The sequence below is a fragment of the Hypomesus transpacificus genome, chromosome 18 (assembly GCF_021917145.1).
Source record: "Hypomesus transpacificus isolate Combined female chromosome 18, fHypTra1, whole genome shotgun sequence".
Classification (NCBI taxonomy): domain Eukaryota; kingdom Metazoa; phylum Chordata; class Actinopteri; order Osmeriformes; family Osmeridae; genus Hypomesus; species Hypomesus transpacificus.
This window is the reverse complement of record NC_061077.1, coordinates 6,716,414-6,738,381: the sequence shown is the minus strand read 5'-3', so window position 1 is coordinate 6,738,381 and position 21,968 is coordinate 6,716,414. Positions and strand designations below refer to the sequence as shown.

Here is a 21,968-nt window from a genome sequence, read left to right as displayed (position 1 = left end):
TACTGTACTACATGCCTTTCTTCAACTTTTCTTCAGAAAATCCAAGCCGTGATCACAGTGCTGGATTATGATAAGATCGGCAAGAACGATGCCATTGGGAAGATCTGGGTGGGCAGCAAGTCTACAGGATTGGGGCTGAAGCACTGGTCTGACATGCTGTCTAACCCACGTCGACCCATTGCCCAGTGGCATCCACTGCAGCCTGAGGAGGAGGTAGACGCCTCCCTCGCCGCCCTGAATGCCAAGAAGTAAACCTCCTCCACCCATGTCAACCCCAACTACACCTACCTACAGTCCCCCACACCACACGTCCTACCTAAACCCCAGGTTCCGCATATCACCACATATCCAATACAACACACCCAGAGATCTCTCCCCCCCCCATACAAAACAAAACATAGAACTAACATGATGAAAATAAAGAATAAAAGGGGATGAAACATCATGTAACCCTCAGCAGTGCCATTTCCATATGGAGACATGTTACAGGATGGACAGATACTGTAGTTGATTTCATTTAGATATATTTTTGTATCGGGGTAGTGGTTTCATTGTCATGAAGGCAGAGTACAGTATGGAGAGGGGGCTACTATGTGGGACAAGGAGAAGTATTCCTCATAATGTACCTTTCACACCTTCCCTTTAGAGACACAGTTTGCTTAGAATACTGCTTAATACTTAAAATGCTTTATACTGCCATACAATAGGAATAACACAAGCAGGTCCATTCCTTAGGTGTGTAGTGCACCATGTACAACACCTGCCAGTAAACATGTCTATATATGATTCCGTTAGTTTGAAGTACATTCCTAAAGATGGGTAGCTCTTAGGGGTAGACACATATCCTAGTTACCAACAAACACACTGCCTTTTTGATCAGCTCATCTTCTCACCCATATTCTCAGGTAAACTGAGAGAAATCGAAACTTCATGCCTATGTTTTCCCAGAAATCTTGTTCTAATTGCTCCACATGATCAGAGAATTAGTTTGATTCAAAATGTTGATCAGGTGTTTTCCATGATCAGAGATTCCTGGCTAGTCTTAGTGGATGAGTGTGTGATATTGCTAAGCAGGTGTCTGTCAGTGATCATGACTGGATGTCAACAGTAATTATGTCAACTTGTAATGACAAGGAGAAATGAGCTGTGACAGCAAAGTCTGTCATCATGACAACTGATACAAATTGAGAACCTGGATGGGAACTTAATGAATGGATCAGACCTTGCATAACATGATGCTCTTAAAGTGTCTCTTTCACTGCCTGCAGTCTACCTTCATCCCTCCAATGCCTACAATTCTATTTCACTTGTTCAGTGCTACTGTCATTAGTCATGGACTCACAACAAGGATTTCACTCCAAAGAAATCCCTGTAACCGTCTTACAGTCATAAAGGAGACAAGCCTTCCAAGTAACAAAAATAAGCAATTCTCAACTACCAGGGACGCCTTCCAATTAGCGGTGTTGTTTTATTCCATCTTTAATTTAACTTAAAACACTTTTGATTCCTCAAGCACTTTAAATCAAAATGTTTTGTTGTTTTACTCTCAGAAACCAGAGCTTTAACTATTTATTTTGTGAAGATTTCCTGGTCAGAAAGAACATGAGAGCTTAAACACACTTTATGTTTGGTTTGTTACCTCACCTTTTTATTCTTGTTGTTTTGTGGAAACACTGATTGGTCTTTTTAGTTTTTACATTCTTGACTGCAAAGGTATGGTCTGAAAGGTGGCTCTGTTAAATGTGTGTTTTATACACAGATGACCAAACTGAATCTAATTGCACTACTGGATATACATCTGTTATGTGGTACAGTAATTGGCGTTGTTCCTTGATCTATGTAGTTTTTGTAAAGAGATGTCAATCTGAGCTTGAGTTGTTTGTGGCACATGCATGCCAGACAAGTCACCTCATAGTGGAACGTCCTCTAATTGGAAAGGATACACGTTGCAAACAAATGCTGCTCCTCAAATAACTAAAGGAATGGGGGTGTAGATTTGAGTTCTCAAACAGAGACTCAACTTCCTTGAGACTAAATGTGGTTATTCTATTGAAGACCTAACCTACATAATGCGTGAGCTATTTGAGACATAACAGTCTGGACATTGTTGTGGCTTTGTCAACATTGCTAATTGGTTATATAAAAATACATTAACTGTCCCTGAGCACAATCTTTTGTCTATGGTCTCATATAAGGCGATCAAAGAAGGAAACCACCAGACATGATTGTGTTCAAGAACATGCAAGGTCAATGCACATTCGTGCAGGTTATATTTGATCAGTTTTACAACTTTTAAAAGATTTTGGAATTCAATGAATGTTGACTGTTGAATCATTTTATCTATCAGACTCCCATTTCTTTATCCATTTGTCCAGTAGAGGTCATATTCTCTCCAAATTATGTTTTTCATTTAACTTACTGTAATTTGCTTTCTTCTATGTTAATCAAGCAACACTAAAGAAAAGACAACATGCAAGCAATCAAACAGCTCATTAATGTGTAGTTTTGCCTATATACAGAGTTCATACATGTTGATACTGCATGTTTATACAAAATATTGTACATAAAAGGCATGTTTTAGAGACAACGCAAAAATATCTTGTGTACGTATAAGTGGGTGTCATTTGTCATTTTAATAACACAATGGAGGAAAAAAAGATGCTCTGTATATTTTCTAAATGCAACAAATGTGTATTTATTTTCCATGAATGGGTCATTAGAGAGAATGTCATAATACAGTATATTAGAGTCCTATTACTACTAAGAACCTTTCCACGTCTGAAATTCATAAGCGTGTTGTCAAGTACTGTGCGTGAGTTCATGTAGGATGAACATTTAGTAGCATGCTTGCTATCTAACTCCTTGTGCTCCTTTTATCATTTGAAAATGTACATTTAGAAACTTGTTTTGTAATTGTTTATCTTTGGGTCAATACTTGTCATCTTACCAACTATTAAACTCCAAACGGGGTCTCCAAGTTAAATAATACATCTTTGTCAGTTAAATCATAGACATACAGACATTCAGTAATGAATCCAAGTAATTTAAAGAAAAAAATTACTGAATTTGCAACTGAAAACAATCAAAGTGCAGTATTTACGACAATAAATAATTCAGCACTTCCTCATTTTGTACAAAAGGCTTGGAATCTCATACTTTTCAGTCCTAAATTTGACTTAACCTTTTGTTTCATCACCTGACACCCTTTCCAATGATGTATATTTTACTATGTTTATTAACACTAAATGTATATGTGTATACAGATAGATGAATAAGATAAAACTTAAGCCATAAGACTCAAGCACTAACTCTTTAGAGCTCAATTGAGTAGCTAGAGTTGATTTTGTCAAAAACACTTGTTAATTTTCCTTGGCCAGTGTTACTCTTACACATTCCGTTCAGTGGTCTTTTACCCATCGTGAGGGCAGAGTGCATTCTACATGTGAACATTGAGAACAGTTGTGATTTTAGTAGAGTGAATGTGTCTTTTTTCTACTTGTTTATGTTGTTAATAGAGAAAGCTGATTTTTTGTGATTAGTATTGTGTACGCTTGTTTTGATAGTGAATCATGGATAATGGATGTTATCTTACAGGACGTTCTCAAAGACCAAATTATGTCACACTTTGCGTGTCTCTTATACCTCTTTAATGGCACAGACATTACCAGAGCAACGCTATATTTTTACCATTTTGTTACACACAGATTGAGTGCAAGACTTCCTTTTCGAAGTACTCTGTAACAATGTCAATATAATGTTAACTGAGTAATTGCAGCCTTATAGAGGTATAAAGCACCTTGATGTGAAGTGGTGTCCATGGCTGAAGCCTACATCCCTCCTAGTTCCTATAGAACTATGCTTTCACTAAGCAGCTGGGTTTACATGCTGTTTGTAGTAGCTACTCCTGACCTGATCTTTTAAAATACTTGTATCAGAATGGGGAGAAATTGATGTCTATCTCATGATTCAGCAACTGTTAGATAATTTTGTTGCTTACATGATAAGCATTTAAGTTATATAGGAAGCATCTAGGATACAATGAAAAACAGTACCCAGAGATAGTGATGTATGTTGCCACAACGTCCCTAATAGCTGCCATTTTATAATCAAGCCACTGATGTTATTTATCCAATATTCCAATTAATCCCATTGAACTGTGACCAATGGATGCACTGACTAATAGTGGTAATCCACTTTAAGATTTCAGTATTTCAACAACATACTGCCAATAGACATTTCTCATTACAGTTGCTGGTAATCATCAGCAATCTGAATATATTTCAGAGCCATGCTAACCCAGTTAATGCAGTGGCAAAATAGGCTTGATGATGAGACAACTGTGAATAAAGGTGCATTCCAACAAAGTATAGCACATAGAATGATTGTTTCAATGCTTTTTACACTGCCCAGGTCACCACAATCACACATGACCACTTGACAATAGGTTCCATGAGGGACAGAGACTGAGAACTGTGTGTGTTTGTGTGTTAAATAGATGAAGCATAGGCCCTTTATAAAGTTAGCAGTTAAGTGCAATAATGCAGCACCATAACTTTCTGTTACTACTGTATACCACACAGTGTCTGCATGCGTGGGACACATTTACCTTATTCCGGGTTGTACATGTATGTGGGTGTGAGAACAATCTAAATAGGTTTTAATCATAATAAATAGGAAAATTATTTCTATACAATTGTTACTTATTTTTTGACTGATACACATACGTTATGGTCTACTGGATTTTTCATTTTCAACAAAGGTTTTAGAGCACGATTCTCACATATTAGGGTTATGGTGCACTGGCTCTTTGTTTTTGCAGGCTTTTTGTAATTAGGTACATAGTTTAATGAAAGGTTCCGTGGAACAATATGTACATCAATCTTCTAAACTCCATAACTACATATGTTACTAACTGACCTTGCCCAGGTCATCACCTAGCCAGCTGTTCTTCTGTCTCTGGTGTAGCTCTTTGTTTCTTCTCTGTATTCTATGTGATCACTGTTAGTGTTCTGTCTCTATCCTGTAACTGTAGAATAAATAGGAACAATGGAAGACACAAATTCAACCGTTCTTCCATTCTCTTATTTGTCTTTGTACCATTATTGTGCTAATGTGGACCCAGCTGACTGGATTTTCGCGTAGCTCCATGATGACGCTGAATTTAAGTGTGTGGAATGCCGGCCTTCATGTTTACAACATGGATATGTATACTGCCAAACAAGCAGAACGGTTTCACCCTTCCCTCTTCAACTTTTGTCCACCGCATTTCATGTCCCATGATTGAATAATATTCTAAAAACTCTTTTCATTTCATTTTCTCCTCTTTCTCTTCATCTTTTTAAGCATCAGGGGACCTTAAGGTTGTGTCCTCTGGCTGTGTTTCTTCGTGTCTAGTGTCGTGGTGCGCGTGTTCATGTCAGTACTTGTGCCTACTGTGGATCGCATGCTTTAGCCCTTGACTGGACACAAAAACATTGCTCACAAATTCCCCACAGCCCTTATGTGGATGAGCATTGGGGATCCTTGTAAAGTTATCAAGGGAACCAAACAACTCAATAAAGATTTATCATATGTGTTACCAGTTCTGTACGAAACAAATAGGAAATAAAGGCCTTTTAATTACCATGACTTGTGTGTTGTCTGTGCCTTGTCAAGCATCTGTATTAAAGTAAACAATTAAGAGAAATGGCAGTACTCATATCCAACCATTTTCAACAGATTATCAAGTTTATCAAGCATGTGATCAAACAACAGCAATAGTATCTCACCTCTCCGCTCTCCTAAAATACACTGTCCACTGTAGTTGCTTTGATATAGACACAAATCTGCATCTTTCCTTATTATTTACATTATGTAAAGTGATAGCTGTATTGGTCCTTGAGGAAGGCACATGTCATATATTGTACATACAGATGGGCCCAGAGAGTTGGTCCCTGGGCCATCAGACCTGTTTTACTGGCAATAATAAAAGACAGCATTCATATAATCACATGCAGCTCTATTTGGTTTCCAAAGCCACTATTGAACAAAAACACATAAAAGTATTACAAGTAAAAATACAGTTTACCTGACTAAGGATGTAGAACGATTATAAGCAAAATGCAGAAATAAATACAGAAATATTCCAAAACATATCCAACTACTGTGAGATTTTATATTCTGACGCTGACGACCACACTTCAATCTGGAAAAAGCTGGTGAGCAGCTCAGACAAGCAGTGTCTATAAAAGAACATTGTAGCATTGGGCTGAACTTAGTAACATTCTAATCATTCAACAACACCTGTGATCACTAACATGCCAATGATCAGGTATTTTGTGTTTGTGTCATTTTAATTCACGTGCCATTTTGACAATGTAGGGAGGTATGATACTATTTAGATCAAACTGTAATAATACTGTCATGGACTTTCAGCAAATATTTTTACGATTATATATTTTTAAACATAATACTGATCAGTAGTTATATGTCCCTACTCCATTGTTGACAAAAATACTACAGGAAGAAGCATTTGCTGTGCACAATAGAGCAACTAATACATATTTGTGAAGCCAGGGGGATGTTGGCATGATACACACTGATCTAAGTACTGATCTATGTACCCCATGATAAAATAACAGAACCCTTCACTCATTATATTCTCTAGGAATGAGGCCTGAAAACCCTACATGGAATAATCCCCAGTTCCATATTACCCTTTGAAGGTGGGTGAACGAATGACTTTGCCATAAGAAAAGAGGGGCTAGGAACTGGGGATTGTACCTGGGCAAGGTTCCTCACGACACACCTGAGCAGCACTGGGTAACACTGTGAACATGAATGTGACATGTTAAGGTGGTGAGTGAGCTTCTGGATGTGATCTCGTCTTCTTCACTTGGACAGTTTGCTGATGACTCGGATCAGAGCCCCGTTCTCATCCTTCAGTCTCTGGTTGTCAGATTTCAGCTCTGTCAGGACCTTTGGGAGCGGAAGCATACAGAACACCATTAGATAAAGCAGTAGTTGCCTACTGAAAACATTTACTGATGGTTAAACATATTCAACAATAACGAATATTATATTAACTATCAATAGTAATTTATAAAACCAATATCTAACACTTTTTTCCTTTTGGAATGTGACCACTAATTGAACACCAGACAAATGAATGAAGTCAATGATTGAAGCTGGACAGTGCTGGATGTGAGCATACAATGAGATGAGTGGATCTGAGTGAGTGAAAGTAAGGAACACAAACAGAGGCAGCAGGATAAAGAAAGAGAGAGGGTGAGGATGGGGAAGAGTGGGAAAGAGAATGATGAAGGAAGGAAGATGAGAAAGAAAATGTCCTAAATCTAGGTCAGTTCTTCCACAGCATGAGTAATGACTAAAAATAACCACAATATTTTTCAAAATGTCCCCTATCCTCCATAGACTTTGAAATGTCTGGAAGATAGTGGATCTAATACTGTTCTCTAAAACTCGTTTGGCTTTTCACTAGCAGTATTTGGTTCTGCATGATGTTTTAAAAGTGCATAGTGGTGATGCTTCTCAGAAACAAGCAGTGTTTGTCCCTGCTTCTACAGAGAGAAACATAGACACACACACCCTATTATGCACATGTTTGGAACAGAGGAAAGTGGTTTATTACTAACTGAATGCTGAATGAGAGCCAATGAGCTCAGACATTCCACTCCCACTGAACTCTGACAAACAGAAGAGTCCAGAATGTCCCATTTCTTAAGGATCCCTAATGCTGCATTCAGTGTTACAGCATGGTACAAACTGCCCAGGGGGATAGTATACAAGTGCTGAGATTGGACACGTTTATGACTTTTCAACAACCTACACTGCATTGACACCACCAGTGAAGCGTCACAGTGCAAGTGTGACAGCACAGGCCTTGCCACAGTCCTGTTAGGGGTTTCAGCCATGCAGCATGGATGTCTCTAAAGATAGACTATAAGACATGGTCACAAGATGATGTTGGGAGAGAGGGAGGGCGCAGGGAGGTGCCCTCTTATGGCCTTATGAGAGTGACTCAGGGTGAGGTAGTGGGAGAGGCACAATGGTGGGACATGGAAGGAGAGAGGGAGGGAGGAGGGGACCTGCCTGAGAGGAGGACAGCAGGGGAAGGAGAAAGGAGCAGGATAACCGAGTGGAAGAGAAGAGTAGGGCAGAGGCGGTGTTGGAGAAAAGGTAGAGTTGGGTGCAGAACAGAGGAAGGTGGAGCTGAAAGGGTTGGGGGACTACAGGTCCTCTGTCTCAGGCAGGGAAGCCAGCTCAGAGAGGCGGGCGAGGACGCGCAGCATGGCCCTGTTCTCAGCCAGGAGACGCTCGTTGCCCCTCCGCAGGGTCTGAAGCTGAGCCAGAGCAGGAAAGGCCTGCACACAGGAATACACACACAGATAGAAGCAGAGTGCAGGGGGAGAGCCCAGTGCAGAGTCTGAACCAGTTACAGACAACATACGTCCACAATGATCTAATAACAGCACCTACAAACATGCATACAGACTCTCAATCATACATACTCACATTCTCTTTCTCTCTATCACACACACACACACATACACACACACCACATTAACATGTACACAAACATAATAGAAAAAAACACAAAGAAAACAGCAGAAGAAAAGGCTAGGCCAGTACAAATGTAGGTTGAGAACATACATAGTACATTGTTTGCGTCAAGCTGAAGGGAATAATAACAAGAAAGTTCTCAAGAACCTGCCTCTGATTCTGTAGGACCACCCAATAAGTTATAGGTTAGAGGAATGGAAATTATTCATTTCCCTCTCTCCCTGGCAGGGTTTGAGGTAGACCTCTGTGGAGAGGTCTGTGGTTTGACACTATTCCTTGGAGAAAACCACAACACACAAAGGCACACGTGGTTGGAAGGGAGGCCTCAGAGGCTTCCTACATAAGCACAGCTCTGATGGATTGGATAGAAAAGAAAAAGAAGAAAAAGTAGGAGGAGAAGAGGCCCCGGATGAAGAACTCAGAGAGGATATCAAAAGATCCAGCTGCTGCTTACAACCCTGAGGCATTTTTGAAGACACCATTAGTGGTTGACTTTTCTCTGGGACTGAAAAATGCATGGCTTTAGCTGTTTGCTGCGTTGTCGACGTAAACCTCAGAAGAACCATAATCATATGTAAAGATGTGTTCTAAAAAAGGGAGGGTAGGTCAAGAGAGTGAGAAACTCAGAGAGAGGCATACAGTAATTAGCTCTCATTATGTTCAAATGATGTTCTTTGATATTTAACCATATCAGACTTTATTCTTATCAGAAGGAGCACCTAGAAAGGTATGTAGGTCAAACATGTCTGAAGAGGGAAAAATAGGAAAAAAGTGCATGTAGTTTTGCGGCCTGGTCTTGAGACATGTGAATGCTGTACTTTGCATGTGTGTGTGTTTGCCTGTGTTAATCTGTGTGTGTGTGTTTTTGTGCATGCTCACACGTGTGTGCATGCCCAAGTCTTTAGAGTTACGTGAGGTGACAGGCAGGTGTCAATCACTTGTCCATAACGACCACTCACCATCCCCCTCCCCTCCCCTGAGCCCCCGCCCTGGGGGAGGAGCTGCTTTCAAGGCTGGTAACCACAGCGAAACCTCATTGGGGCTTCCTGCTGAGGTAACCATGACAACATGGGATCAAAAAACTCTCCCATATTGTTAGTAAGGGAAGCCTGCTGACCAGAGCAGTCATAACTTTTTTGTTTTGCTAAAGGTGCTTTGGATAAAATGATGGATTAAAGTGCTCAATAATCTAAACCTTGCAACATAGTTCCTCTCAATTTAGGCCAGATAGTTGTGTTTTCTCTCTCTCTGAAATTCAGAATACACACACAATTAGTGCAAGAATGTCTAACAAAAGCAGGTCCTCTGCTTTTGGCCGGAGCTGGGTATTCAGCAGGAACTAGGTCACTGTGTTCACCAGCACCAGAACAACGTGCTGAGTGGAGCAGCAGACTCGGAACAGCCTCCCTCTTTGAGCTAGGCAGTGGTGGACCCAGTAGGACACAAGGGTAATGAGCCTCAAGTACATACCTACTCTCTCTCTCTCTCTCCCTCCTACACCCTCACCTGCATTGCTGCCCAGAATACAGCCCCGTTAAAAAAATCGAAGGTTTTAGGTTTACTTGATTTACCTTGCTAGACACACTGGATAAGCACTGGTATGCACTCTTGGAGCCGCTCTTATCTAAGCAGTTTGTCAGGCAAGCTAAGTCAAGCACGACAAAAATGATGCTCAGATCAGGTCTGTCACTCACTTCCTGCAGATGAACTGCCCTTACCTTCAACTCGTCCTCCATGTCTGTCACTCTCTTCTCAAGAACCTGTTTTTCCTGAGGAAAGGAGAGAATTTTAACAACAGTTCATAGAGTGAATTAGGACGATGATGTCCAGATTTCCAAGCCGTTTTCAAGCTGTTCCAGTCTGGGGACGTGGTCACGGACAGGGAGAAGAGTAAGAAGAATGTAGATGTCAAGTGTCAAAACCAAAACACAATCATGATGATAAAAGCAAAAAGTCATAAATACCCTTTTTTCAGATTCTAGTACACTGGATCTTTCAGATATCCTGTCCTGTTTCTGCAAGAAAGGACATTAAGAGTAAGTCATTTGTTACACCTATTATTCAGGATATTAGAGGTTCAGTACTGAGAGGGTCTACAGTAGAACTAACACCAGTTATTGTCAGTTAATGGGACACCCTACAGTTCTCTTCTACCTGGGTGACTTTCTCCAGCTGTGTTCTGATCTTGGCCAGCTCCTGTTTACTGTCATCTAGCCTGGACTTGAGCTTCTCATTCTCTGTCAAAGCTTCCTCGTACATCTGCAAAAGAACAGTGTCCATCATGCATACACCATGGCTCTACACGAGACAACAAACTCTCTCCAGACCAGATGTAAATGGTGCTGCCATTCACCCCCTTCTAGGTCATCTATATGTTATTAAGTACACAAGACATTGAATTTCTTTTTCACTACCTTCTTGTAGTCTCTGGGACTGGTGTTGTCCTCCTGCTTGTTGAGAGCTGCCAGCCTGGTCTCCCTGCGTGTGTAGGAGCTGGTGCGCCCCAGCGGTCGGTCTGAGCTGCTGTCTGCCCCACTGGAGTCCAACCTTGGATAAGGGAACAAAGGCCACTGATGTCTATTCCATCTCATAACATCTCATTACAGGAGTTGTTTGTAGTTTCAAAGGAATGCAAGACAAAAAAGAATGAATTAAGGCTTACCTTGATACCCTGTCATGCTGAAAAATAAAATACATGCCATATCAGTAAGGTACAAAAACAAAGATTTTAGGAATTGTTTTAAATAACTTTTTGAATTACATTAAAGAGGAAATACTGTTTGGAACCAGCAAGGAGGTTGTAATAAAAATGCATTATACGTACGAGTATCAACCAGAGATTACAGAGGGGTATAGTCTTCCATAAGGAGAACAAATAAAAACCTATATGTATTAAGGTATCCAGATTCCAAAGAAAGGGATTGCACACACAAGTGAGCTGGCAATATACCTCACCAGACCCTGCTGTGACATGGTTCACATGGGTCAACCTTCTCCGGAAAGCCCCGTTAATCTTTTAGAGGGTGTTTGCCACGCAAATGCCTGGAGCGCAGAGATGACATAATATCGCTGAGAGGCTGAGTCTCAATGAGATCCTATTTACTGGGTGAAAGAGTCCAATAGATGACCTCAGGGTTCATGCTGCTGATTTAATAGTGATCTGGCATGAGCCATGCTCTTGCTTTGATTGGGTCTTCATGGTTGCCAAAAGCCGAAGGTGTTTTACTGACATTCATTTGGTTGAACATGAGTGTTCCAAACACTATTAAACAAAACCTGATTTGTATTATCTGTACCCCACACACAACACTTCTCACCAGACTAGATGAAGCCAGGTGTTTGCTTTGTGCAGTCCCACATCTTATCTGACCTTCTGTCTCTACTGCGCACACTGAGCTCTGACTGCTAAGGGCCAATAAACACGGAGAAGATGGCTTCTAATCTTTGTTCAGATCTTATGTCATCTTACATTCTTGGAGATTAGGAGCTGTTTTGTGGTCTGAAGGTGGGCTGTGAATTGTATTGTTAAATGGCCACTGGGATCCTATCCTGGTTGGAATAACACTACATTATACAATTGAATAAGCCTGTGTGTATACTTTGTGTCTAAATATAGACCAAAAAAGAACACTGAAACTCAATTTTCTGTTTCCTGAGGATCAACTAACAACAAACCTTTTGAAAGTTCCATTAAAAACTACATTTTTAGGTGCATAGTGCGTGTTGTTTCCCTTCCCCGTTCTTGATTGTTTATGCAGCACAGCCAGAGCTGCCTGTCCTTATGTGGTCATGTCTTAGACGCCAGCCTCCATCCAGGAGGGACATAAAGACCCCAGCGACCTTGAAGGGAGCTGGGCCAGAGATGGAGCCAGGAGGAGCTTCTCATAAAACAACACTGGGTGGTCTGATCTGAACACACTAATACTGCGTCAAACCCTGGAACTCAATCTGAGGCGCTAGCTCCCTGTGAACAAACATGAAGAATTTATGTCACAAAGCATGTGAGATTAAGGCATTTATTTTCTCAATGTTTCTTGAAGAGAAAACAAGAACCAGTGCCAAGTGTCTCACAGTGGTTATGGATGCTGAAATGGTATAGGCAGAGACTGCTCTGCTTTGATCTCACCTTCTACAGAAGCAGCTGGCTTCATTAACTGTGGACAATGAGTGCTCGATAATGTAAGTCTTGCAGAAATTATTGAGAAAAAAAACTATATGCAATGCAACATATTGTCGAATACAACAGTAAGCTGTAAATACTTTCTGAGGAAATCAAGGCATCTTTCACAAGTTATGGCCAATGTTAATGTTATTATATATATTGAGAGAGAACCAGGATTTGTATTTCAGGCTCACTAAGCCATAGAAGGCATAGAAAATGCCTGCATTGACATTCCACCAGGGTAAAAATAACAGAGCCCCAGATTGATGGAAGCGGCCCCTTAACGTTTGTGTGCCTCGACCGTGGGCTCTCTGTAAACAACGCCCGGGGGTTTGAGGCTTGTCAGGTCAACAACGCTCACTCCAGGGGTCTGCATGTGGGGGTGAAAGGGCCTCACTATGCTGCTGTGCAGGGAAACACCTTAAACTCCTACAGAAACTACTCAGCACTCCCAAGTATCCAGTATAAACTTTCCATCCCTCCAAGACACCTCGTGTCTTCAGTTGTTATCGGTCTCTGTCCTTAGTATGAGGGAGCTAGGACCCCACTCAATTCCTCTGCGTCCTCCTCCTCACTCTCTTTCACAGCCTCTCAGACCCTGATGCCGTCAGAGCTAAATGGACTTCCTATTGATTCACCCCACTGGAAAATTTGAGGGCTTCTCCATCCAATGGGATAACCTCCCTGCAATTATGCAAACCTCTTCCTTTCTTTCGCTTCATATCTTTCCATTACTCAGAGTAATACTGTGTAGAGGCTAAATGTAAACAAGTAAATTATCTAATCTGGTTCAATTTTACTTTCCAGAGTTAGGGTTAGCAGGACAGGCCAGATGTGCCCGGTTGTCTACTGTTTGTCTTTAGCATTGTGTCTGAGGCAGATGTGTTTGTCTGTTTATAGTGCGGCCTGTTGCTTGTCCACAGCTGTGTGCTGAAATATACCAGGAACTCATCAGAAACATTGAGGAACTTTCTAAAAATATCACACCAACAATGTGCCCTTCTACAGCTTTCTTTTTGTCTCAGGCGAATACTGCCAGAGAGGAGAGGCTGACATCATGGAAACTTCATGCCTCAGCCCCGCAGGCAGAAAAAAACATAAATTACAGTTATTGATAATAAAATGAACATAAGTATGGCAGGCAGTAATATGGAGTTTCTCAACAACTCTACTCTAGGTACCAACGATATTGCATGAGCTATGCACCTGCTTCTAGTATGTCTCCAGCCAGATTAAAACTTCTGTCTGAAAATAGTTTCATTATAGTCATCAGTCTTTCACTGTCTATCTGTTTCAACTGTGCACATTACACAGTGACAAAAGGGTGAAATAGTTAACACGTACTATAGAATTATTCAACACAACCCCTGTGAAAATGCCACTGAAAAACAACAAAAGGAAATCACAGATGGAATGTTTCAATCTAAAAGTATTTTCCAGACTACACGGCCGCACCAGAGCTCAATGCTCTGGGGCAGAAACTCCCCTCCCCTGTTCTCCCCTCCTCTCCTCTTCTCCTCTCCTTCAAGGGTCGTCAAACACTCAGGTGGTTGGCACGGTTACATGTCCGGTCATGTGTTTAGGAGCCTCTGGAGCTCCAATCTGAACCTCTTTCTCAAAGCAACAGGCAAAACTTAGCATTTAGCTCAATGAGCTCTGAATCAAATAGAAGTCAGTTAAAATGTTTCCGCTATCCACATCAACTTCACGTTCAGGTTACAACTTACACAAACGTGCACAGCAGCAAACAAAACAACTTTCCCAAAGAGCTAAAATTCTGGGACGTGAAGAAAAAGACCAAATCTTACTCTGAAGTTCTTGGCGGTGGGTGACGGAGAGGAGGGTGGAGATTCGGACAGTGACTTCCTAGTGCGAGACAGTTCCTTAGTACGTGGGTAGAAGGATGACATTTCTTCAGGCTCTACCCCAATGAGGATGGGACAGGATGGGCAGGTTGTGCCTTTACAGTACCATCCACTGAGGTGTCCAGACAGCTGCTGTTCAGACACACAGATCCTCTGATCCACTCAGGCAACAACTGTGCAGACACCCATGGCTGCACTCACAGGGGATCCTCACCAACAGGTGTGTGCGTGTGTGTGTGTGTGTGTGTGTGTGTGTGTGTGTGTGTGTGTGTGTGTGTGCGTGTGTGAGAGTGTGAGAGTGTGAGAGTGTGAGAGTGAGAGTCAAGCCGCACAGTCCAGAAAGCAAACAGCAGCTATGTTTGGAAAGATCACAGATTTCAGCTCTGTCCTTCTCCAAAGCACCAATTGCGAATCAATCATGAGATCACTATGAAAACAAAATAGCTATTTGTCTCCGATGCAGATGTATAAAACGCCTTTCGAAACTCTCTGTCTTATGTAAAAGAAAAAAAGGAATTCTCACACCTAAAGATAAGAGCAATTCTCAAATCTCCACAGAGCAAAGTTGGTTCCCGATGCTCTCTCTTTCCATGTTTCCTCTAAATATACAAACTCACTCTCCATCTCCTTCTCTCTCTTTACCCCTCTCACTCTTTCTCCTCCCCTGCTCAAACTCTCTCAGTCCACTCCTCTCACCCCCTCTCTCTCCCTGTTCACTCAAGCTCTGGCAGTGCTGTCTGGCACAGTGCCAGAGGCTCTGCTGTGTACGGCCTCCACTCTGGGCTCTGGGGCTCAGGGCTAAAGCTGTCCACTGATGTGGACGAGGATAAGAATGGGTAGTGGGGGGGAGGGGGTTGTGAGCAGGCAGCCAGAACTGGGGGCTGAATTAGAGGTCCCAGAGAGGGTCATATTTGCCACCAGAAGAGTCGTGACCAACCACTGAGTGGTCAAGTAACCCTACCCTCCATAGCACGCTCAGGGAGAGGAAGGTTTGGCAGAGTGTAAGTATTGATATCTACAGTAAACACAGACTGATCTATTTAATCTACTTGCAATGCAGCACTGGACAGCCTTGACATCACTGTCTAGTTTAGGACAACACATCAGAAGTGTAACTTTATTATCACTCTGAAAAGGTTACCTAACAAATAATCTCGTCGACAATCCCTGAATCAGAGACCAGTGGAGTTTTGGAACAGTGAAAAATGAAGTTGCTGTGTGCATACTTCTCCATCTTACACAACCATAACCCCTACCATTCTCCCTCCCTGCTTCTCAGAGTCAGCACAGGCCAGAGGCTTGCTGGTACCTTCCATTTATAGAGAGGTTTTCAGCCCTGTAGCTTTCCTGAGTTCTTAGTTCCCATCTACTGGGGCAGAGAGGAGGAGAGGGAGAAGTAGAAGTGAGAGAAGTGACAAAAAGAGAAAGTGTGTTAGTGTATTTGAGTGAGAGAGAGAGAGAGAGAGAGAGAGAGAGAGAGAGAGAGAGAGAGAGAGAGAGAGAGAGATGGACAGAGAGAGAGAGAGAGAGAGAGAGAGAGAGAGAGATGAGATCTGAGCTCTCATTCTCCACTCCCAAGCTCTGACCCACTCAGAGTATAGAGGTCTGGCTCTTGTTCTCCTTCCTCATTAGTAGTCACGGAGTAAACTCAGTAACTGCTTCTTTTTGGGTAGTGCAGTCACTCACCTGCATTGGAAATGTTGTTGTGTACAGAAGATGTAGGATAAACACAAACACACAAAACTTAAACATGTGAGAACTATGAATAATGATGTTAACTATGTTCAACTTTTTTGAACTATTCATATTATTTCTCATAATGGCACATTGGGCATAAGCCTTAAAACAAAAGCCTAATTCTGCCGATGGTGGTCTTTTCATCCTGCACATTGAGCCTCTTTTATTTAAAGTCAGGGTGTGCTGAGGAGCTCTGCCTTTGCCATGTCATGTCGGTATCAGTGATACATTATGTGGTCTTTATGACCCATAGTTTAAGATAAGCACTGAAGAAGTTTCACATACATCATGCCCTGAAACAGGAGATTCCAGTGCGCCTGTGTGTATTGTTCTTGTGCAAATTCACCCAGCTTCACAGACCATCTGTGGAGAGTTTGAGTTTCAGAGAGCTCATCGGGAAGTCCAATGGCTTCCCTGTGGCAGTGAACTGTACTGGCCCTGGCTGTGGAGACTGGCCTTAGGAGGCTTATAAAGACTGGATTTCAGCTGCAGTTTTTGTCGAACTTATATGACTGGACTCTCTCTTTCTCTCGCTCTCTCTATTTTATGAGTTTCCATATGGAACATTCTCCTACATCTCCTGACAGGCTCTCCTCTCCCGCTCTAGCTCCACTTCCTTTGAATTCCCCTCATCTTTCACACTCTTTGAAATGAACTCTTATGACGTATTTTGGTTGGTGTCATCGGTGGCCTGCCATGTGTTCTCTTGGCAGATGTGAAGGGCTAAAGGCTGCAAACTGTCCCAAACACATCTCTGCATAACTGTATGGTACCCCAGTGTGTTTACATTTAAAAATATTTTTCACAACCTTGCATACAGTAAAACCAATCATACCTCAAGATAATGTCTAAAAGCATTACATTAGTTACCTTACAAAGTTCAGGAGGTGCAAGACTTATGTCTGTCTGTGACACAATGTACTACGGTTGGGTAGCAGGGGTGGTGGGGTTTAAAGTAGGCCTACATCAGTAGCCTGAAGTTATTCCCAAATTGTTACTGGCAAGGAGAAGTCTGTCTTTGTCTACTTGTTACTTTTTATTGTATTTTACATATTTCAAAATGTTCCTCCATCGAGAGAGCGGTGAATTAAAAAAACATGCTTTTCAGAAATCGTAACTCACAATATCGTTGACACACACACACACACATATATGCACATACACTGCTGTAAACAAATACAGGACACGTAATAGAGATACAGAAAACATCTGTTGTCTCACAGTCGCTGGGCTGTCAAGATATTTTTTGTGGGGGACAAGCTAAGGCTCACAGATGGGAGCTGTGGTCTGTGTGATGTCACAGTGGGCTCAAAGTTTCTACACTAGGACCAGTCCAAGCCAGCTGCTCCATCACCTCTCCATGCAACCCAGCTGAGCTCTATGGCTCCTACTTCACTTCATCTTAAACAAATAAGTCCAAAGGAACAGGAGGCTTTTTCTGATAACTTTATTCTACAATCCCCAAGAAGAAAAGACTGTCAGTTACGTCCATCTCTGCAACTCAACCACTAATCAGTTTTATGAGTAGTGAGAAGTTTTTAGCAGAACATCACCACACCTGACTGTGTTATTGAAAAGCTATGAGGAGAAGGATCTGCTTAGACTATTACCAAGTCAAGCCTAGGTCACAACTGTTTAGGGGTGGACTCCACCAGATAGAACTAAGCTTTCTGGAATGATTATGGTAGACAAATTTAGTCCCTTGTAATGCTGTGAGGGAGTCATGTTACCCACCATCCCGTGTGTCATATCCCACCATATGACATCTGAGCATGGAGTAACTGACCTCAGACTCACTTCAACTACGACTGCCTGCGGTAGCAGTTCACAATCTCACTGGAATTATATGCCCCCCCCCCCTCCACACGCACACACACACACAGGCATACAAACATGCCGTTATGCCTTTTTTTTCCTGAAGCCGAAATTATTTGTTTGGGAATAGACATTCTGATTCTGAGGCCCAGATTTATATTATGGGATGTCTATAAGAGGTGCAGATATCTAACCCATAGGTGGAGAGAGCACAGCACTAAAGGGAGAGAGAAGGAGCGAGGGGGCACAGTACAATTCTGGCGCAAGACTCCTTTTAAATCCAAGTCTAAGACACAGGAGACACGCTTCCCATTTTGCCCAATATGGTATGGAATGTTGAGATCCCACAACCATGTGTGGTAGTGGAGGGAGAGAGGAGTCAGGGGATGTTTGGGTCCTGTCTGTCCTGGATTCTCTCCCAGTATGACAGCACCAACATTCAATCTACAAATACTGTCTAAACAGACTACATTAATATACAGTCCATCCACAATGAAACAAGTTGCAGTACATTTGTCAACATTGCATCATGGGTATGTCCACAGTGAAAATACTCATGAATCTGTGATCCCTTATCAAAGATGTGAACCTAACATTTGACATAACATTAGTATACAAGTCATTTATACTAAGACCTTAAACAGACAGTATTGCATGACACTTTGATTTAATTGTGGATTTATAAAGTAAATGTAAAAATACACAGTGCATACACATCGGGACATGCATATGCTCAACTGTTTTGAGATTTGTTTCAGGAAAACACTAGGAATATCTGTTGGCACCACCTAGTGGTACATCTAAGATAAGTCAGATATATTTGTTTGTCCAATTTATTTCTGCAGACATGAGTACTACATACCTCTGCAGTGTTGTAAACAGAACCAACCACGTGAAGGCAGTGTGGAGCTTGTGTTGCGAGGAGAGGTTTGCAGGAGTCTTCAATGGGATTAAAGTTTTCATCTCTCCGTTCATTATCTACAGAACACAAACATGGTTGATAAATTCACTACGTGCTTTGTTCTCATGCAGTGGACTGGATTAGCATTAGGGAAAAAGGGACTGGGATAAAGACAACTGTATGCATAATATAGCAAGGCTTCTGACCTCTGGGGGAGAAGCGGTTAGTGAGGTTGGAGGGATGTGGAGACGTAGTGGAAGCACTGGCAGAAGGAGACATGAGGTCTTCTGTAGGAGACTCTGTCTGGGCCTCCAGTCCTGCTCCATGGTTCCTCAGCTTGACACAGGGAAAGAACAGTTACCGTTTGACAATTTATTGACATCTAATCCTTGGTGAGCGGATGAGCGGCTGAATTTGCTTTACCTCACTGATGTCCCAGCTCCATGTTGGATGTTGCTCCTCTGACTGCTTTGGCAGAGCCAGGCTAAGCAGGCCTTCTCTGTTTTCTGGAGCCCCTCTCCTCAAATACAGCTTCTCAGACAAACTGCCACCAATCTCTGTCTGTCTATCCAGAGGTGACAGGCTGGAGGTCATCTGAGCCGCCTTCAATTCGGCCAGAGTCACCCCCTAAATAACAGAAATCCCCTTAGATTAAGACATTCATAAACACAATACAATAACATCAAGCTTCAAGAAGCAGAATGTACTTACCAACGAGGACTTAATAGGTCTTATGATGGCACAAGTACTGTACAGGTTTACCTGTGTTGATCTGCGTGTCTGCCTGGCCTGGCGAGACCTGGCCTTCCTTTGAGATTCTGCTTCTTCATCTCTGACTGGTGTGCGATATGACCTGGAGCAGAGAGTGTGCACCACAGGCTATAGTACAGAGATATGAATGGCATAACTGCTGTGCCCTATAAATAGGTTCCAGTGACGTGACTGCAGACTTCTAGTCACCTGACACACTCAGAACTAGAGAGGGCTCCCACAGAGGACATGAGAGAAGAGTGAAGGGTGGCTTAGGCTCAGATTACCATAGCATGATTACAGACCTGGACCCCCATTTGATGTGTGGCAAGACAGTGTGTAATCCTGAGGGAGGTGATGCTCTGACTACAGATTACATATGACTACTGTACACACTGTATGTCCACACAGTCAACTTTTTATAGAGCCACTTACTGCACCGTATCTGATGACATGTCCCTACTGAAACAACAATGATGCCTTAATAATAATAAAGCAATGGAAATAATACAAGTAACAAGTAGGTTTGCCACAACTACTTTGAGGTTCAGAAACATCGTTGCAGGCCTGAATAGTGTGATATTCCTTTCTAAAGCCGTCTTGGGGCGTGGACAGTATGCAATTAATGACCTTTCAGTAGCAGACATAGTCCCTGCTGTCTCCATAGACACAGAAGAAATGCAGAGGAAGCAGTCAAGCTACATTTTCATGTTATACCCTCCACCGCCATGCTCTTACTGTGTATTGATTTGCCTCTACATCCGGAAAGAAAGCTTAAGTCGACAAGATTGGCAAGACATCACTACTACTGCAATACCTAAACCATTATGGTATATCGCAAATATATGTAGCTCCTGAGACTGGGAATCGGTTAAAACATATAATCACTTCCTCACACAGTTTGGTGGAAAAAGTGAAATTTGTCTAGATTTCCATATTTCTTCTATAGAAAATGTTATTTATAGACCCTTATGAGGCACAGGAGCACAAATACAAATTAAACCTCTGGAAATACACAACAAACATTTATCAAATAGATGCTCATTCTTCAGGTCAAAATGAGCAGAAGTCCACTTCTTCTGAGCACCCAGTCAGAACCCACTATAGAAAACAAGTCCAGAATATGAGGAAGCATCAGTAACTAGGAGAGAGGGTTTACATGCAGAGGATAAATGGGTCAGGTTTAGTACTATACCTGGGCAGACAAGCTTGCATGGTCCCAGTAGGAGGTAGGAGACTGAGCCAGCCAAGAGATTGCAGTAATGAGGCGCTGGGTAGGATGACTCTGTATGAGAGATAAGGAGAGAGAATGCTTCCTCCTCATCAGCGCAGGGCGAGGCACTGTGCAGTTGGCCAATTCACAGCAGACTCTCAGGCAGGACACTCCTAACTGCCTGTGTCTGGCAGACTAACGCAAGCGCTGCAGTTTACACAGAACATGACACTAGGACATATTGAAAGCTTTCCTCACAAAGTTTGTGGAAGTGAATATAGCAGGAATAAGGCTTGCATGCAAAATGGAAATCAGTGTTGAATAGCAGTCTTTCATAAATTTCACTATTTCTGGCAATTTATTTATTTTTTACAAATAATTTGCCTACAATAAAGTACATTATGCTGTTATACTCGACAGTCCTTGCATTCAGTACACATATTATTCTGTACTGTTGCTCATTACTTAAGAATAATGGAAAATCTGAGTTGGTATTCTCCAAAACCAGAGGACAAAGTCCTCCCTCATGCAACAATGGCTGCAGACACACATGTATGGAAATTCACACTTACATGAAAGGCATGCTTGACATTATTGTGCACTGATGTGACTGGGAACATGACCTGTTTCACTCTCCCAGAGTAAATGTATGCTACCTTGCTGCTGTGCGACTAGTGGGACCACAATTTGAAGCCATAAGAGCAAAGAATCATTATGAATAATTTCATTATCAAGTGAGATGTGGCATGCTTGTTTTGACCTTGGCGAAGATGATTCCCAGATTGAAATGTTATCTGTATGGATAACTAGCATGTCACAACACAGTTACACCATCTCTGAGAGCTGCACGGCTACAATTATTCTTAATGTAGGAACATAAATATAAAACCTATTATGCAAAAGATTGAAGTGATTCCAATAAAATACCATATCTAATACAGAGACAGCAATCAACCCTTTAAA

The 21,968-nt window shown here is 41.9% G+C and overlaps 3 protein-coding genes across 8 annotated transcripts in view; 1 reads left to right on the top strand and 2 right to left on the bottom strand.

The window, feature by feature from the left end:
- Positions 1-4,868, top strand: part of LOC124480448 (synaptotagmin-2-like) — a 40,055-nt gene extending 35,187 nt beyond the window's left edge. For all 4 annotated transcript variants that reach the window (XM_047039772.1, XM_047039771.1, XM_047039774.1 and 1 more), the window contains one exon: positions 37-4,868. In XM_047039772.1, the coding sequence (XP_046895728.1) occupies positions 37-252 (216 nt within the window). In that variant the 3' untranslated portion in view covers positions 253-4,868. The remainder of the gene's footprint in view (positions 1-36) is intronic.
- Positions 4,869-5,747: 879 nt separating this feature from the next.
- LOC124480450 (protein phosphatase 1 regulatory subunit 12B-like) lies at positions 5,748-15,371 on the bottom strand. 3 transcript variants are annotated; one of them, XM_047039777.1, is made up of 8 exons: positions 14,533-15,368; positions 11,225-11,241; positions 10,977-11,109; positions 10,717-10,821; positions 10,527-10,577; positions 10,281-10,331; positions 9,522-9,611; positions 6,880-6,957 (listed from the first exon to the last, which is right to left on the bottom strand). In XM_047039777.1, the coding sequence occupies exons 1-7, from the start codon at positions 14,632-14,634 to the stop codon at positions 9,570-9,572; spliced, it is 501 nt and encodes a 166-aa protein (XP_046895733.1). In that variant the 5' UTR covers positions 14,635-15,368; the 3' UTR covers positions 6,880-6,957; positions 9,522-9,569. The 3 variants fall into 3 exon arrangements, with proteins under 3 accessions (XP_046895732.1, XP_046895733.1, XP_046895731.1); XM_047039776.1 differs by lacking the exon at positions 9,522-9,611 and having other exon boundaries at positions 5,748-6,957; positions 14,533-15,364; XM_047039775.1 differs by lacking the exons at positions 6,880-6,957; positions 9,522-9,611 and adding an exon at positions 6,968-8,363 and having other exon boundaries at positions 14,533-15,371.
- On the bottom strand, positions 15,303-20,247 carry LOC124480220 (protein phosphatase 1 regulatory subunit 12B-like). Its single transcript, XM_047039325.1, has 6 exons — positions 20,228-20,247; positions 19,754-19,895; positions 19,466-19,669; positions 19,249-19,378; positions 19,004-19,119; positions 15,303-15,470 (listed from the first exon to the last, which is right to left on the bottom strand). The coding sequence occupies exons 1-6, from the start codon at positions 20,245-20,247 to the stop codon at positions 15,303-15,305; spliced, it is 780 nt and encodes a 259-aa protein (XP_046895281.1).
- Between the last annotated feature and the right edge of the window lie 1,721 nt (positions 20,248-21,968).